At 38.3% G+C, this 17,643-nt stretch overlaps 1 protein-coding gene across 1 annotated transcript in view; it reads right to left on the reverse strand.

Moving 5' to 3' along the window:
- Positions 1 to 1,301: 1,301 nt before the first annotated feature.
- SUN3 (Sad1 and UNC84 domain containing 3) overlaps positions 1,302 to 17,643 on the reverse strand; it is a 42,753-nt gene continuing 26,411 nt past the window's right edge. Inside the window, exons 7-10 of the mRNA XM_024764362.1 lie at positions 10,667 to 10,782; positions 9,440 to 9,607; positions 2,332 to 2,424; positions 1,302 to 1,421 (exon numbers count right to left, since the gene is read on the reverse strand). Coding sequence (XP_024620130.1) covers positions 1,302 to 1,421; positions 2,332 to 2,424; positions 9,440 to 9,607; positions 10,667 to 10,782 — 497 coding nt within the window. The remainder of the gene's footprint in view (positions 1,422 to 2,331; positions 2,425 to 9,439; positions 9,608 to 10,666; positions 10,783 to 17,643) is intronic.

Raw genomic sequence — 17,643 nt, forward strand, 5'->3', positions numbered from 1 at the left:
ACACAACCCTTTGGTTTCTTATGCATATGTGTTTTAATCTTTTTAAACCTTTCTAAAACTGAAAATGTCAAACATGTATACATGTAGACAGAATAGTATTAAGTGAAACCTGTGGACCAACACCTGACTGCAATGATCATTTCATGACCAATCTTTTTCATTGATCCTCCCACCCATTTCCTCCTATATTATTTTGAAACATATCCCAGGTATATCATTTCATTTGTAAATTTTAAAACATATATTATAAATCTAAGTGATAAGAATTCTTTGTTGTAACAAAATCATAATACCATGATAACCTAAATATTGTTTTTAAAAACAATTCCTTAATATTCCATAATTGTCTCATAAATACCGTACTTTTTTTCTGGCTTTTAACTGAGATCAAATTGAGTTTGTAGATCAATTTAGAGAGAACTGACTTCTTGACAATGAAGTTTTTGCATCCACAGATGAGTTATTGAAGTTATTGAGTTATGAGTTATTGAAGTCTTTTTTTCATTATCCACTTCTCTTTCATTGGCTCTTCATACAGTTTAATTCTTTCATTTGATTTTTTTAAATCTTTGCTGTGGCTTTTGTAAATTATATCCTCTTACTGGTTGTGGTTTGCATTTATGAATGATTTTGATTTATATATGATAATTTTGTCTCCATCTGTGTTTGTAATGTATTTTTTAATCAAATTTATTGCATTTCAAGGAATTCATCAAGTCATCTGCAAATTAGTCATGGTTGGACTTCCTCACTAATCTTTACCTCTAATTTTATTAGCTTCTCTAATTGCGCTGACAGTGTATCCAGACCAGTGTTAAATAACAGTTTTAACAGCAAACATCCATTCCCGGTATGGATGAATAATAAATGAAGGCAAAGATGCTATTATGTGAAAGACTGTTGAACAATACTATCTTCTTCTAAATGCAAACTCATTTTTCAGTGCTTCAACAACATGATTCATCCTCAGAAGCTACACTAACATGGGACTTCCCTGGCGGTCCAGTGGTTAAGACTCTGAGCTTCCTCTGCAGGGGGTGTGGGTTTGATCCCTGGTTGGGGAGCTAAGATCCCACATGCCCTGTGGCTAAAAAATTTTTAAAAACACAGTAATGCAGAGAGATTGAATTTACTTTTTTATTTTTTTATTAGTAAAATTCATTCACTTTTTACTGGCAGGTAGCAACCACTTGGAGGTTTCTTTCTCACTTCTGATTTTTTATTCCTATAGGTGTGGTGTAAACTAAGGGAATCACTTGAATATTTTGGACATGTGATCATGGGCTTCTGCACCAGTTCTTCTAGGTGTCATCTCTTGGGGTGCCATGAACCCTGAATCTATATAAACAAGTATACTTCGGGTGTCCCCAATTGCTAAGGATTTTAAGTTTCATATATAATAAGAATTCAGAAACTTCATGCTGAAAATACAGAAAAGATTGAAATTAATGTCTTATAAAATAAACCTTCTCAAAGAACCCTGAGTCATGCTGATGTAATAAAAAATTAAAACACTGTCTTTCCTTCTAAGTCAAGTACTTTCAAGTACCAGTCTAATGGATGATGTAATGAGCTACTGTAAGTAAAGAGCTCGTAAAAAGGCAAATACAGGGGAGGGAGATAACATGGTGGTCTATACTTCGAGGCCTCTCACTGCCTTGTCCAGCGTCCGTGGTGCTCCTTGTTGGCTGCCCCAGGGAGGGATGTGGGTATACAACTGAATGTGAAACTCTACAAGTACATTCATTTCTGACACATATACTGCTTTCAGCTTAGATTTTCTCACCATTGGCCAAGAAGTGTAGTAACACACTTGTTTTTACATGGTTTGAGATGCCTTCTGCATCTCTTCATTACTTCCTGTGACTAACGAGAAATGATTAAATATATTTCATATGCCTTAATGACTTTCAAGGGTTTCTAAGTTACCAGTTGGTATTCTTTCCCCATTGAGTTAGGGTGAGAAGTGTTACTTATATTATTTGGTATTAAATATTTATTCTCTCCAAGTTCCTCTCTGCCCCCAACCATCTCATTTTGTACCATCATCATCCCCATCCCTTTTACGGAAAGAAGATGATAGTGACCATCACACCTAATCTTATCAAGGGAATCTAACAAGTTAGAAAAGGATGATATATTTGCCTATTTTTTGCATTAAAACTTATGTACATGATTGGAGCTAAGAATTTAAATTCAGACAAGCTTTGCTTATCGCATACTTTTGTCATAATTATTCTCACACACACCACTTTGCATCAAGCAATCCCAACAAATCCCTCCCTGGGATGGAGTCACTGATACCCTATCTTTTCCCAAGGGTCTCATTACCTGGAGCACAAATGTTTGAACGGTGGTTCCTGTTTTATTATATATAAACTGACCTAGGAAAATTTCTTCTCCTTCACATTGTTTCGAGACTCCCTGTAAAGAAAACAACAGACACAGAGGTTGTAATGAATGGGTGTTCAGTTACAGTAAATGGAGGCAAGGGTCTGTTCAAGTAGCAACTATTCTCCAGACATCTTTGGGTGTCCTCCGGGGCACAGCGCTATGCTAGCTGCCAGTACTGCCCTATAAACCCAAAAGGTGTTTAACTCTGGTGGGGGAGCCCTTAGGCAAGAAACAGGCTAATCAAAGGGCCGAATGGATTCAGATAGAGAGATAAGCAAAGAGGTGAGAAAGAGAGATGACAGAGCAAATTCCAAAATTGACTTTGGCCTCATAAATGTATTTGCTATACTTTGAATAAAATAAACACCAAATGAGTCCCCATATTGACCCAATATGCGTGAAACTTAACCAGTTTGCCAAACTTTGATCACACAAATAGCTCCATCCAAAAAGTAAGCTTTTGTTGATTTGTGTATGCAATTACCCTTGTGCTTTTGACCTTCCTTCTCTAACCTTTATTTATTTTTTTCCACTATCAAATATTTTTTTTCTTATTAGTCATCCATTTAATACACATCAGTGTATACATGTCAATCCCAATTGCCCAATTCATCATACCACCACCCCCACCCCACTGACGCTTTCCCCCCTTGGTGTCCATATGTTTTTCCTCTACTTCTGTGTCACAATTTCTGCTTGGCAAACTGGTTCATCTGTACCATTTCTAGGTTCCACATATATGCGTTAATATATGATATGTGTTTTTCTCTTTCTGACTTACTTCACGGTGTATGACAGTCTCCAGATCCATCCACATCTCTACAAATGACCCACTTTCATTCCTTTTTATGGCTGAGTAATATTCCATTGTATATATGTACCACACTTCTTTATCCATTTGTCTGTTGATGGGCATTTAGGTTGATTCCATGACCTGGCTATTGTAAGTAGTGCTGCAATGAACATTGGGGTGCATGTGTCTTTTTGAATTATGGTTTTCTCAGGTTATATGCACAGTAGTGGGATTGCTGGGTCATATGGTAATTCTATTTTTAATTCTTTAAGGAACCTCCGTACTGTTCTCCATAGTGGCTGTATCAATTTACATTCCCACCAACAGTGCAAGAGGGTTGCTGTTTCTTCACACCCTCTCCAGCACCTGTTGCTTCTAGATTTTCTGATGCTGCCCATTCTAACTGGTGTGAGGTGATACCTCATTGTAGTTTTGATTTGCATTTCTCTAATAATCAGTGATGTTGAGCAGCTTTTCATGTGCTTCTTGGCCATCTGTATAAGTATTGATTCTTCCAACCCAAGAACATGGTATATCTCTCCATCTCTTGGTATCATCTTTAATTTCTTTCATCAGTGTCTTATAGTTTTCTGCATACAGGTCTTTTGTCTCCTTAAGTAGGTTTATTCCTAGGTGTTTTTTTCTTTTTGTTGCAATGGTAAATTGGAGAGTTTCCTTAATTTCTCTTTCAGATTTTTCATCATTAGTATATAGAACTGCAAGAGATTTCTGTGCATTAATTTTGTATCCTGCAGCAATGCCGAATTCATTGATTAGCTCTAGTAGTTTTCTGTTGGCATCTTTAGGATTCTCTATGTATGGTATCATGTCATCTGCAAACAGTGACAGTTTTAGTTCTTCTTTTCCAAATTGTATTCCTTTTATTTCTTTTTCTTCTCTGATTTCTGTGTCTAGGACTACCAAAACTATGTTGAATAATATTGGTGAGAGGGGACATCCTTGCCTTGTTCCTGATCTTAGAGGAAATGCTTTCAGTTTTTCACCATTGAGAATGACGGTTGCTGTGGGTTTGTCATATATGGCCTTTATTATCTTGAAGTACCTTCCCTCTATGCCCACTTTCTGGAGAGTTTTTTTTATAAATGGTTGTTGAATTTGTCAAAAGCTTTTTCTGCATCTATTGACATGATCGTATGGTTTTTATTCTTCAGTTTGTTAATACGGTGTATCACATTGATTGCATATATTGAAGACTCCTTGTATCTCTGGGATAAATTCCACTTGATCATGGTGTATGATCTTTTTAATGTGTGGTTGGATTCTGTTTGCTAGTATTTTGTTGAGGATTTTTGCATCTATATTCATCAGTGATATTGGTCTGTAATTTTCTTTTTTTGTAGTATCTTTGTCTGGTTTTGGTATCAGGGTGATGGTGGCCTCATAGAATGAGTTTGGGAGTGTTCCTTCCTCTGCAGTTTTTTGGAAGAGTTTGAGAAGGATGAGTGTTAGCTTTTGTTGATTTGTGTATGCAACAAAAGTAAGCTTTTGTTGATTTGTGTATGCAATTACCCTTGTGCTTTTGACCTTCCTTCTCTAACCTTTATTTATTTTTTTCCACTATCAAATATTTTTTTTCTTATTAGTCATCCATTTAATACACATCAGTGTATACATGTCAATCCCAATTGCCCAATTCATCATACCACCACCCCCACCCCACTGACGCTTTCCCCCCTTGGTGTCCATATGTTTTTCCTCTACTTCTGTGTCACAATTTCTGCTTGGCAAACTGGTTCATCTGTACCATTTCTGGTACATTTGATAGAATTCACCTGTGAAGCCATCTGGTCCTGGACTTTGGTTTGTTGGAAGATTTTTAATCACAGTTTCAATTTCATTACTTGTGATTGGTCTGTTCATATTTTCTATTTCTTCCTGGTTCAGTCTTGGAGGTTATACCTTTCTAAGAATTTGTCCATTTCTTCCAGGTTGTCCATTTTATTGGCATAGAGTTGCTTGTAGTAGTCTCTTAGAATGCTTTGTATTTCTGTGGTGTCTGTTGTAACTTCTCCTTTTTCATTTCTAATTTTATTGATTTGAGTCCTCTCCCTCTTTTTCTTGATGAGTCTGGCTAATGGCTTATCAATTTTGCTTATCTTCTCAAAGAACCAGCTTTTGGTTTTATTGATCTTTGCTATTGTTTTCTTTGTTTCTATTTCATTTATTTCTGCTCTGATCTTTATGATTTATTTCCTTTTGCTAACTTTGAATTTTGTTTGTTCTTCTTTCTCTGGTTCCTTTAGGTGTAAGGTTAGATTGTTTATTTGAGATTTTTTTTTGTTTCTTGAGATCAGCTTGTATAGCTATAAACTTCCCTCTTAGAAAGGTTTTTGCTGCATCCCATAGGTTTGGGATCATCATGTTTTCATTGTCATTTGTCTCTAGGTATATTTTGATTTCCTCTTTGATTTCTTCAGTGATCTCTTGGTTATTTAGTAATGTATTGTTTAGCCTCCATGTGTTTGTGTTTTGTTGTTGTTGTTGTTGTTTTTTGTTTTTGTGGTATGCGGGCCTCTCACTGCGGTGTCCTCTCCTGTTGTGGAGCACAGGCTCCGGACATGCAGGCTCAGTGGCCATGGCTCACGGGCCCAGCCGCTCCGCGGCATGTGGGATCTTCCCGGACCGGGGCACGAACCCATGTCCCCTGCATCGGCAGGCGGACTCTCAACCACTGCGCCACCAGGGAAGCCCTATATGTATATGAATTCTCATATAGTTCCTTTAGCCTGTTGAGAGGCATGCTACTTTTATTTCCACCTTCTTTATCATTCTCTTTTAATTTCACTTGGTTCATAAATTCACTAATATTAGAAAAAAACAATGAGAAGTAATTTTTCTTACTAAAGGATTCTTGCCTGAAGGATTCATCCATAAAATCCCTCTATAATGAGCAACTGTGCACACTTTTGTGAGACAGGGTTTGATCTGCTCAAATCCAACATAGCTCAACTATAGGTGTCTGCAGACACTGACTGTGGATGGCATCCGGCTTGCATCAAAGGACAGTAGTCTCTGTGTTTTATAACTCCAGGACCATGGCATTTAATGGTTTGAATGACACACAAGGCAGGCTGAGCACCCTTGTTTAACTCTGAGCCCTCCTTTGGATAGGAACACGAAGGGATTGAAGTAAGGCATAAACCTCTGAGGAAAACATGGGAGCAGACACTGAGAGAAAAACATCTGGAGGTGGCCAAATGGTGACTGGTATAGTGGCCTGGAAAAAACTCACGCTACCCTGGCTGTAGGGGGAATCAACAGCATGCTGGTGCTGATGTTTACTGCAAGGGCCCAGAAGGGGCCAGAGCTGGGGCCGTGCAATGGGGCCCAGCATGAGGTTGAGGGGTCCTCACATCTGAGAGTGGGCTAACTGTCTTTTTAAGAAGAAGTTATACCCTGGTCATCACCCCTGCCCTTGTCCAGAAAAGGATTATCTTTTTCCTCCCAGCTCTAGGAATGTTAACCTCAGGAGCACCCTGCAAAACTAAGAGATGAAGGTATAACCTCTGCATGAATGGTGGGCTGTGCACCTCCACACCCAGCACATTGGCCAAGCTGAAACCCCCTGGGCACAAGGTTGCAGGATTCCTGGGGTCAAACTTCTGGATACCACACTCTGCAGTCTCCAACCAGACCATCTAGCCGTGAAGCTCACTGTTGACTTGCCTCTCATGTGTGCAGCAAAAGCCAGCCACCAGACACATGTGGAAAGCAACTAACAAGAAACATGGAGCCCCTGTTAACAAATAGGAAAGGGGGTACTTGGGAGTAAAGATGTGAGGGAGCTAAAAACATGGAACAAAACTGTAATTGCATCCAGTAATATAGGAAAACATATACACTCTAGAAAAAGGAGTATTTATAGAAAAAGAGTCTTAGAATAATCATGACAGCAGAAATGAAAAATTTAGCATAGGGTTTAAAATATAAATTGATAAAATATTCCAGAAGGTGGAACAGAAAACAAAGAAGAAAAATAAGATAGAAAAGATTTTTAAAATAATAGATTAGACAAAACTACAATGAGGTATCACCTCACACCAGTCAGAATGTCCATCATCAAAAAATCTACAAACAATTTTTTAAAGATGGTCATGAAGAACCTAGGGGCAAGACAGGAATAAAGACACAGACATGCTAGAGAATGGACTTGAGGATATGGGGAGGGGGAAGGGTAAGTTGGAGCAAAGTGAGAGAGTGGCATGGACACATACACACTACCAAATGTAAAATAGATAGCTAGTGGGAAGCAGTCTCATAGCACAGGGAGATCAGCTCGGTGCTTTGTGACCACCTTGAGGGGTGGGATAGGGAGGGTAGGAGGGGGGTAGACGCAAGAGGGAAGAGATATGGGGACATAGGTATATGTATAACTGATTCGCTTTGTTATAAAGCAGAAACTAACACACCACTGTAAAGCAATTATACTCCAATAAAGATGTTAAAAAAAATAGATTAGATAAGTCAAATCCCCAGGATGTGGACATGAAACCCCCTGACAACAATTGTGCATTAGGCCTGGCCAGCAACCAGGTTGGAGCAGATGAGCAGTGCTCCAGAGGATATCTTTAAAAAATAAAAAAGAAATTATTTATAAAGTATCTGACATGAATGGGCAGAGTGGGAGGATATTTACACATCTGAAGAAGAGGTTGGAAATGTTTTCATGATAGAAATATAGATAACTAAGCAAATTAAATTAAAATGAGGCAATTATCCTCAAGAACATCAAAATTTTCATGTAAAGAAAATAGTATTCCAGTGCATTGTATGACTCAACTAAAACAATATTGTTCACAGAGTCACAGTGAAAATGTTGGCTATGGATTGAAACTGAGATAAGCCATCTGGCAGTGTCTCACACATGAAACACGGATTCATCATGTGATCTAGCAATTCCGCTCTGTGGCACAGACCCAAGAGAAATGAAGCCTGAGGTCCACAGAAAACCTTGTACACAGCTCCTCACAGCAGATTTATTCATAATAGTCAAATGGGTGGGAGCCATTCAAATGTCCAGCAACTGATGAACAGATCAATAAAAGGGGTCTATCCATATAAGAAAATATTATCCAGCAATTAAAAATATGAAGTACTGACACATTATAACATACATGAACCTTGGAAACATGCTGAGTGAAAGAAGCCATTCACAAAAGACCAGTACTTCCCTGGTGGCGCAGTGGTTAGGAATCTGCCTGCCAGTGCAGGGGACACAGGTTCGAGCCCTGGTCTGGGAAGATCCCACATGCCACGGAGCAACTGGGCCTGTGCGCCACAACTACTGAGGCTGCACTCTAGAGCCCGCAAGCCACAACTACTGAGGTCTGTGTGCCTAGAGCCCACGGTCTGCAACAAAGAGAAGCCACCACTCACTGCAACTAGAGAAAGCCTGCACACAGCAACGGAGACCCAAAGCAGCCAAAAATTAATTAATTAAAAAAAACAAAAGACCACATATTATATGATTCCATTTTATACAAAATATCCAAAATAGGGAAAGCTACAGGTACAAAGTAGATTAGTGGTTGTCAGCGGCTGGGGGAGTGAGGTGGGGGATGGGAAGTGACAGCTAAGGGGTGCGGGCTTTCTTTGGAGAATAGTAAAAATATTCTAAAATTGATCATGTTGATGGTTACACAACTCTGTGAATATACCAAAAGCCACTAAGTGTACACTTTACATGACTGAATCACCAGAGTGCGAATTATATCTCAATAAACCTGTTTGGTTTTTTTTTAAGTTAAGACATAAACATTTTGGGAGAATGGGAGAGGCATGGAAGAGAACTAATCTCCATTTTCCATTAGAGGAAGTCAGTAGATAATAATCAAAACTGAAAAATCAAGGAATAACAGTAAAAGCAAACATGAAGTCAGTAATGACATAAGCAGCTAAGACTGTTGCAAGTGGAAGCTTCCAGAGAGTAAAAATTGGGGTGGGAGAAGTGGGACAAGGGGAAATCATGTTTCCTTATAAACATCGAAATGTTTCTTTTTAAATTATACTCGTATAACTTTGATAAAAGTAAACAATAGAATTAAGTAATAGTAATCATCTGGTCCAACCCTTTTACTTTGTAGATGACAAAACAGAGATCCAGGAAGCAAGTGATTTTCTTACAGTGATACAAATGGTTAGCTGCACAGTTCAGATGAGATCCCAGCTCCCAATTCCTAACCAATCATCTACTATAACCCCTTCTGAATGAAGATTTAGACAGCTTCTCACATAGACAGAAAATTCCTTGGGTGCGCTGGAGATGTTTCCTGAGGGAGACACCTTCTCTGAGATGTGTTCCATGGTGACAGCAGTTGGTATGATCTTCCTGGCAAGCTTGATTAGGGCATGACCCTGGGAACCTGGAAAGGCCCAGCACATCCCAGGGTGGACATCCGGCTGGAAAGACAACACTGCATTAATCTTTTACCTGCTTATATAAATCCACTCCTACAATGTTGGCCAGCTAATCACTATTGACCGAAGAACTTGCTTATGCCTATAATATGAAGGCACTGCGTGGGATGTATCAAACAGGAAAGCTTCCATGATACCCATAGTTTTGGTTGTGCTGATGTCAATCAGAGCCTTTTATTGTGTGAGTATGTTTTCTTTTATTGCTCTAACTGGACTGTAAGTTGCTACAGGCAGCTAGTTGGTATGAGTGGTGAAGGCACTGGTGAAGACAGTGCCGGTGGTGGTAATGAAGAGGGTGGTGGCAGTCACTGTGGTGACAATGATGGCAGGTGATGATGGTGATGGAGGTGGTGACGGTAGTAGTGGTGATGATAATGGTGGTGATAGCGAAGCTGGCTATACTGGTGGTAAGGAAGAAAGATGATGTCTACCATTTTCTAGATCTAGACTGTACTCTGGAGTGAGATCTATATATTTGCCACTGAAGGTATTTCTAAACTGGAAATAAATCCAGGTGTGTAGTTATAGTTAAGAAGAACTGCACTGTCAGTTGGTGTCTAATGCCTTTTGAATTGAACTGAAATGACAGTGAAAATCTTACTTGGAAATTTCTCCTATTATAATTGGACTTTATAAGAATGTGTTGGCCTGAACAGCACATAGCACAGTACTTGCGCTTAGGGGTCATGCATCTTCAACAAGTGTTTGTTGAGTGACTGAAGTTTTCAGTGGAAAAGGAAGACCACGGAATCAAGTTAAAGAAAAGATATGGAATGTGTATGTTTTATTTGAGAAGTACCTACTGTAGTTCACTGATCTTAGAATAATAAATAATTATTAATTAATTAATTAATCGTAGTTCATTTCCCATAAGTAGGAAATATTTCACGTACTTTGATGACTGTAAAAATGCAAGAGTACAGTTTCAGTTTCCCTGACAAGTTCAGAGTTGTTGCCATTTCAGACATTAAAATTTTTCCTGGTAAGTGATAGGAACAGAATCCTAAAATATAAACAGGTTATTTTAAATCTAGCTTTTACCTGGAGAATGATATCTGGAGGCATTTCATAATTTAAGAACCCAATCCCATGCCAGTAGAGTTTTGCTTTATTATTTTTGTAACTTTCTGAGGTCCCAGCTTCAAGAACAGAGGCTCCTGAAATTATAAAATAATTTTTAAAATTAAAAAATCACACAATTCAAAACACCATTTAGATTTTAATGTTGTTGGGAAACTATTACCGGGCAACTTACAAATAAGGTAAAATTCATACCAGGAAACTGATAAGAAAAGGATGACTTTCAGCTTTCACTACCACTGAAATTTTGTCACTTTGAGAAAACCATTCTTACTCTGTGTGGTTTCACAAAATTTCTGGAACTGATATTACAATAAAAAATTGAAATCTGGAGCAATTGATTTAGACATGGAAATATTATGTGTACTGTATTTATTAGCTAAGGAGACATATGGATCCCCATACTTCAACAAGTCATGTGATAAATAAGCCCAATTCAATCAAAAACAAAAGCAGAATGACCAGCAATGTCATAAATGCACTAACAAGTTGTATTCATAACAGCCATTCTGCAGATTTATTGAGCTTTCATTTTAATCAAAGAAATATAAAATATACTCATCAAATATTATCCCTTCAGGTTACTTCATTTTAGAAGCAAAATGTATCTGATACATAAGAAATAAAGAAAATGCAAATCACTTCCTTAAATTCCATCTGGATATCACAATGCAACATTAAAAAGACACATACGTGGTGAATATCAGATCACCAGTGCCTTTTCTAAGATGGTAGGATTTGAAATAGTGAATGTACCCAGGGATGCAGGACTTAGCAAGTAGAAACACAAGATTCCCAGTTAAATTTTAATTTTACATAAACTACGAATAATCTTTTAGTACAGTTACGTCCCATACAATATCTGGGACATATACTAAAAAATTGTTTGCTGTTTACCTGAAACTCAAATTTCACTGAGCATCCTTTATTTTACCTGGCAACCCTGTGAGTACCTTGTTTTTGAGTGCTGATACGGTCTGCTTGGTCAATGAATTTTCCTGCTGGACTGACTGGTTGGACTGGAATTAAACTTCCACATACTGATGTGAGGACTGACCCCACCCCAGCCATAATCTAGTTCAGAAAATGCTAATTGTGGCAGGTAGAGTTTTTAAGTAATTCAAATTCACTTTTCTCATTCTCATTTTTTAAGTTTCTATTCAGCTTTATTGAGATACACATACTACCCAATTTACTCATTTAAAGTGTACAATTCAGTGGTTTTTAGCATATTCACAGAGTCGCACAACCATGACCGCAATCAACATTAGAACACTTTCAATCAGCACCCAAAGAAACCCTATTGCACTCAGCGGTCACTCCCCCGAACCCCACCTCAACCCTAGGCAATCACTGACCTACTTGCTCTCTACTTTTGCCTATTCTGGACCTTCTCTCTTGCCGTCTCTTTGTAGTCAATCACAGTAGTAGCCTTTTGAATATGGCTACTTTCACTTAGCACAATTGATACATTTGAGCTTCCTGGCAGGTATAATGAATGTGTTCCTTCTTATTGCTGAGTAACATTCCACCGTATGGATACATCACAACTAGCTATTCCTTCATCCAATTCCAGTTTTGGTGACAATGAATAAAGTTGCCGTAGACATTCTCAGACAGGTTTTATTGTGAACATAAGTTTAAACTTCTCTTAGGTAAATATTGATGCATAGAGGTGGAATTGCTGTCTCATACGTGTTATGTTTAACTTCATAAGAAATTGTCAAATGTCATACCCTAGTGAAGTAAGTCAGGCAGAGAAAGACAATTATTGTATGTTTTCACTTATATGTGGAATCTAAATAATAAAACGAGTGAGTGACTATAACAAAACAGAAACAGACTCATTGATACAAAAGAGCAAACTAGCGGTTACCAAAGGGGAGAGGGCTGGGGGGAGGGGCAAGATAGGGGAAGGGGATTAAGAAGTGCAAACTACGAGGTATAAAATAAATAAGATACAAGGATATAATGCACAGCACTGGGAATATAACCAATATTTTATATGTAATGACTTTAAATGGAGTATAAGCTATAAAAAGATTGAATGACTGTGTTGTACACCTGAAACTAATGCAACATTGTAAATCAACTATATTTCAATTTTTAAAAAAAAAAGAAAAAAAGAAATTGGCAAATGGTTTTCCAAAAATGGCTGTACCACCGTTACGTTCTCTCCAGCCCCGTGTAAGAGTTCTGCTTGCTTTCCATTGCTGCCGCCATTTCACATGTCAGGTTTTGTTTGCTTGCTGTTCTAATGGGTATGTCTACATTTCACTAATGGATACTAATGATGAGCATTTTTTCATGTGCTTTTTTGACATGTATATATCTTCTTTGATGAGGTGGCTTTCAAATCATTTGCTCACTTTTTATTGGATTGGCTGTTTTCTTACCACTGAAATTTGCGTGTTTATAAATTGTGGGTATAAATCCTTTGTCAAGTATTTGGTTTGCAATCCTGTCTCCCAGCCTGTGAATTGTCTTTTCATTCTCTTCAATGGCTTTTTCCAAGCAGAAGTTTTAAATTTAGATGAAGTCCAAATTATCCATTCTTTTCTTTTTCTGGATCACATTTTGGGTATTGTGTCTAAGAAATCTTTTCCCAACTCAAAGTCATAAAAACTTTCTCTTATTTTTTCTTCTAGAAGTTTTACAGTTTTAAGCTTTATATTTAGATCATACTTTTTACATTTAACGCATTTTGAGTTAACTTTTGTAAGGTGTGAGCTGTGAGTCAAGGTTTATTTTTGCATACGAATGTCCAACTCTTCCAGCACCATCAACTTGCTTTTTCTCCTTTGTCAAAAGTTAATTAGTGTGGGACTATTTCTGGACTTCTTATTATGTTTCATTAATTTAATCGACATCACATTCCCTCATTACTGTAACTTCATAGTAAGCTTTCAAATCAGTGTGAGTCCTCCAAATTTGTTCTTCTTTTCAAAACTGTTTTGGCTATTTTAGAAAGAGCTTGTAGATTTCTACAAACAATCACGCTGAGATTTTGACTGGGATTGTGTTGAATCAATAGACTGGTTAGGAAGAATTGCCATCTTACCAATATTGGTGCCTCTAATACACAAACTTGGAAGATCTGTCCACTTTTTTAGGTCTTCTGTTATTTCTTTCATTAGTGGTCTTTTGGGGTTTTTTTTTGCTTTTAGCATGTTTTTCACTGCTGTTGTGAATAAGACTGTTTTTAAATTTTATTTTTCCAATTTCTTATTACTAGCATCTAAAAATTATATATATACAGTTGAACTTACTAACTTCACTTATTAGTTCTAGTAGATTTTTTGATGATTCTCTACATAAATCATCATGTTGTCTGTGAATACAGTTTTTTATTTCTTCCTCTCCAATTTGCTTGCTTCTTTCTTCTTTCCCTCTCTTCCCCTCCTCACCCCCACTCTTCCCTCCCCTTCTCTCTCTGATTCTTGTGTTAATTTACTGTCAGGAATTCTAGTACAGTGTTGACTAGGACAGAGTATAGTTCTTTCATCTCCTTAGTTAAATTTATTCCTAGGCATTTTATTCTTTCTGGTGCAATTGTAAATGGAGTTGTTTTCTTTATTTCTGTTTCTGATAATTTGTTATTAGTGTATAGAAATGCAGCAGATTTTTATGTATTAATTTTGTATCCTGCAACTTTACTGAACTCATTTATTTGTTGTAATAGTTTTTTGGTAGAGTCTTTATGGTTCTCTGTATATGGTATCATGTCATCTGCAAATAGTGACAGTTTTATTTCTTTTTCTCCCATTTGGATACCTTTTACTTCTTTTTCTTCTCTGATTGCTGTGGCTGGGACTACCAATACTACATTGAACAAAAGTGGTGAGAGTAGGCATCTTTGTCTAGATCCTGATCTTAGAGGAAAGTGCTCAGCTTTTCACTGTTGAGTATGACGTTAGCTCTGAGTTTGTCACATATGGCTTTATTATGTTGAGGTGTGTTCCGTCTGTATATACTTTGTCTCTATTTTTTTAGTGGTTGCTCTGGCAATCTTAATACACATAACTAACCTTTCAAAGTCAATTTAGAGCTAATATTTTACCAAGAGATCCCTTTAACTTCACCCATTGACCTTTCCTTAAGAATTGTCCATCTACATATATTAAAACCCCATCAGCTAATGTTATAATTTTTCTTTTCAACAGTCATACCTATTTTAAAGAACTTAAGAAAATTGTCTCATAGTTATAGATATTTGCCTTATCTGTTGTTCTTTCTTCTTTCCTGAAGTTCCAAGTTTCATTTTGGTGTCATTTCCCTTAGCCCTGAAGAACTTCCTTTAGCAGATCTGTTGACAAAGAAGTCCCTTGGTTTCCCTTCATCTAAGAATGACTTCATTTCACCCTCATTCTCTTTTTGTTTTTTTTTTAATTTGGTTGCACTGGGTCTTGGTTGTGGCAGGTGGGCTCCTTAGTTGCAGCACACTGGCTCCTTAGTTGTGGAATGTGAGCTCTTAGTTGCGGCATGTGAGCTCTTAGTTGCAGCATGCATGTGGGATCTAGTTCCCTGACCAGGGATTGAACCTGGGCCCCCTGAATCGGGAGCATGGAGTCTTAAGCACTGCGCCACCAGGGAAGTCCCTCATCCTCATTCTTAAAGGATATTTTTACTGGATCAGCATTGGCATTTCCTTTATTTCAGTGCTTTACAGTGTAGTTCCCTTCTCTTCTGGTCTCCTTGGTTTTCGATAAGAAATCTGCAGTCATTTGTATCATTATTCTCCCATATTAATGTGTGTGTTTTGTTCCTCTAGCTGCTTTCAAGACTTCCTCATCTTTGGTTTTGTGAAATTTATGATGTGTCTGGATATAGTTTTCCTTGACTTTATCTTGTTTCTGATTTCCTCAGTTTCTTGACTCTATAAATTTACTTTTTTAACAAAATTTGGGATGTTTTCAGCTATTATTTCTTCAAATAAATTATTTTTCTGCATTTATCTCTTATTTGCTTCTGAGACTACAAGGATGAGAACGTTAGACCTTTTCATATATGTCCCATAGGTTTCTGAAGCTGTTTCATTTTTTTCAAAATTGTTTCCATTTTTTCCCACTTCTTCAGATTGGATAATTTCTACTGATCTTCAGTTTCACTAATTCTTTTCTCTTGTCATTGTCCTATTATTAAGCCCATATAATGAATTTTTTTCAGATGTTGTATTTTCATTTCTCAAATTTTCATCTGGTTATTTTCTATAGTTTCTCTGTCTTGGCTGAGAGATCATATCTTTTCATTCATTTTAGCTGTACTTACCTTTACCATGTGAAGCCTACTTACACTACCTGCCTTCAGAGTCTCTGTGTGATAATCCAACATCTGTGTCCTGATGGAGTGGGTTGGCATCTGCTGGTTCTCTTTCCCCTTGCAAATTGGTCACATTTGCCCAGGTCTTGGTATGTCGACTAATTTTGAACTGTATCCTAGACATACTGAATATTATATTGGGAGACTCTGGGTGCTTTTGTTTGTTTCATCACACAATCAACCGGAAATGTTCAGACCGTAAATGCCCCTCCTTTTCTATGGGAGGTGGTAACAATCTCAGTTCCATTTTCAGAGCCTTTACAATAGGCATGTTCTGCCCATGTGCCCCTCAGTGGACAGTCTAAGACCCGAGCTGTGGCTAAATCTTCGTCAAAATCTCAGAGCCGCTGCTGTGCTGCCGTGGGTCCATCTCTGTGAAAGAGAAGCTATGAGGCAAGCCGGCAGCAGGTCACACACATGAGGTCAGGGCGTCTGCTCTCCTGTCCGGCCTTCTCAAGCCTTCCTCCTACACTCTCTGGCCAACAGGACTATTTTGTTCTGGTTCTTTCTAGAACGGTGGAGTTTCTCTCATAATTTTAGTCACCCACCGTGCTGTCACCACCTTGCGGCTCTGTCACTGCAGCTCAAGCCTCAGCTCAAGCTTTGAGAGAAAAGAAAAACAGTAAACTCACCCCCGCATGGGCCACATTTCCAGTCTCTTACTTCCCTCCACAATCTGCCTCCTTTTGTTTACTTTTCATCATACTCAGGTAGCAGCTTTTTATATTTTGTCCAACTCTTTTAGTTGTATGTCATCAGCAGGGAAGAAAGGCTACCCTGGGCTTTTCTCCATCTCATCCTAACCAGAAGCTGGCTGTACATCATGCTAACATTTATTCAGAAGCCATAACGTTTTCTGCCATTCCTTGCTTTACACAGGGTATCTACGGACCTTTGTCATTATGGTTTTTCCAAATGGAATTGTAAGTATATTCAACAGAATAGGAAGAAGGCATCAAAAGGCTGTATCAGAATGCCAAGACTCGGACTTCCCTGGTGGTGTAGTGGTTAAGAATCCGCCTGCCAACCCAGGGGCCACAGGTTCGAGCCCTGGTCCCGGAGGATCCCACATGCCACGGAGCAACTAAGCTCATGCACCATAACAACTGAGCCTGAGCTCCAGAGCCCGTGAACCACAACTACTGAGCCCACGTGCCACAACTACTGAAGCCCACGCACCTAGAGCCCATGCTCCACAACAAGAGAAGCCACCGCAATGAGAAGCCCGCACACAGCAACGAAGAGTAGACCCCGCTCGCCGCAACTAGAGAAAACCTGTGCACAGCAACGAAGACCCAATGCAGCCAAAAATAAATAAATAAATTTATGCCCAAGGAAACAAACAAAAAAAGCATTCTGTGAGTTACCTTCCCACCTTATTTAAGCTCATGCCTCTCAGGCTTCAGGGAATTCAAAGTCAGACTTCTGTCCTCTTGCTCTGTCTCTCAACACACACACACACGCGTGCGCGCGCGCGCGCACACACACACACACACACACACACACACAACTTATAATCATGCTGGTTCAAATGTTCTCTGCTCCATGCAGGACACAAATTTATTTCCGCAATATTAGTTTGACTTTTGTCACTTGATAAAAATTAGCGCTCCTCTGTG

The sequence above is a fragment of the Neophocaena asiaeorientalis genome, unplaced genomic scaffold (assembly GCF_003031525.2).
Source record: "Neophocaena asiaeorientalis asiaeorientalis breed wild unplaced genomic scaffold, Neophocaena_asiaeorientalis_V1.1 scaffold191, whole genome shotgun sequence".
NCBI lineage: Eukaryota > Metazoa > Chordata > Mammalia > Artiodactyla > Phocoenidae > Neophocaena > Neophocaena asiaeorientalis.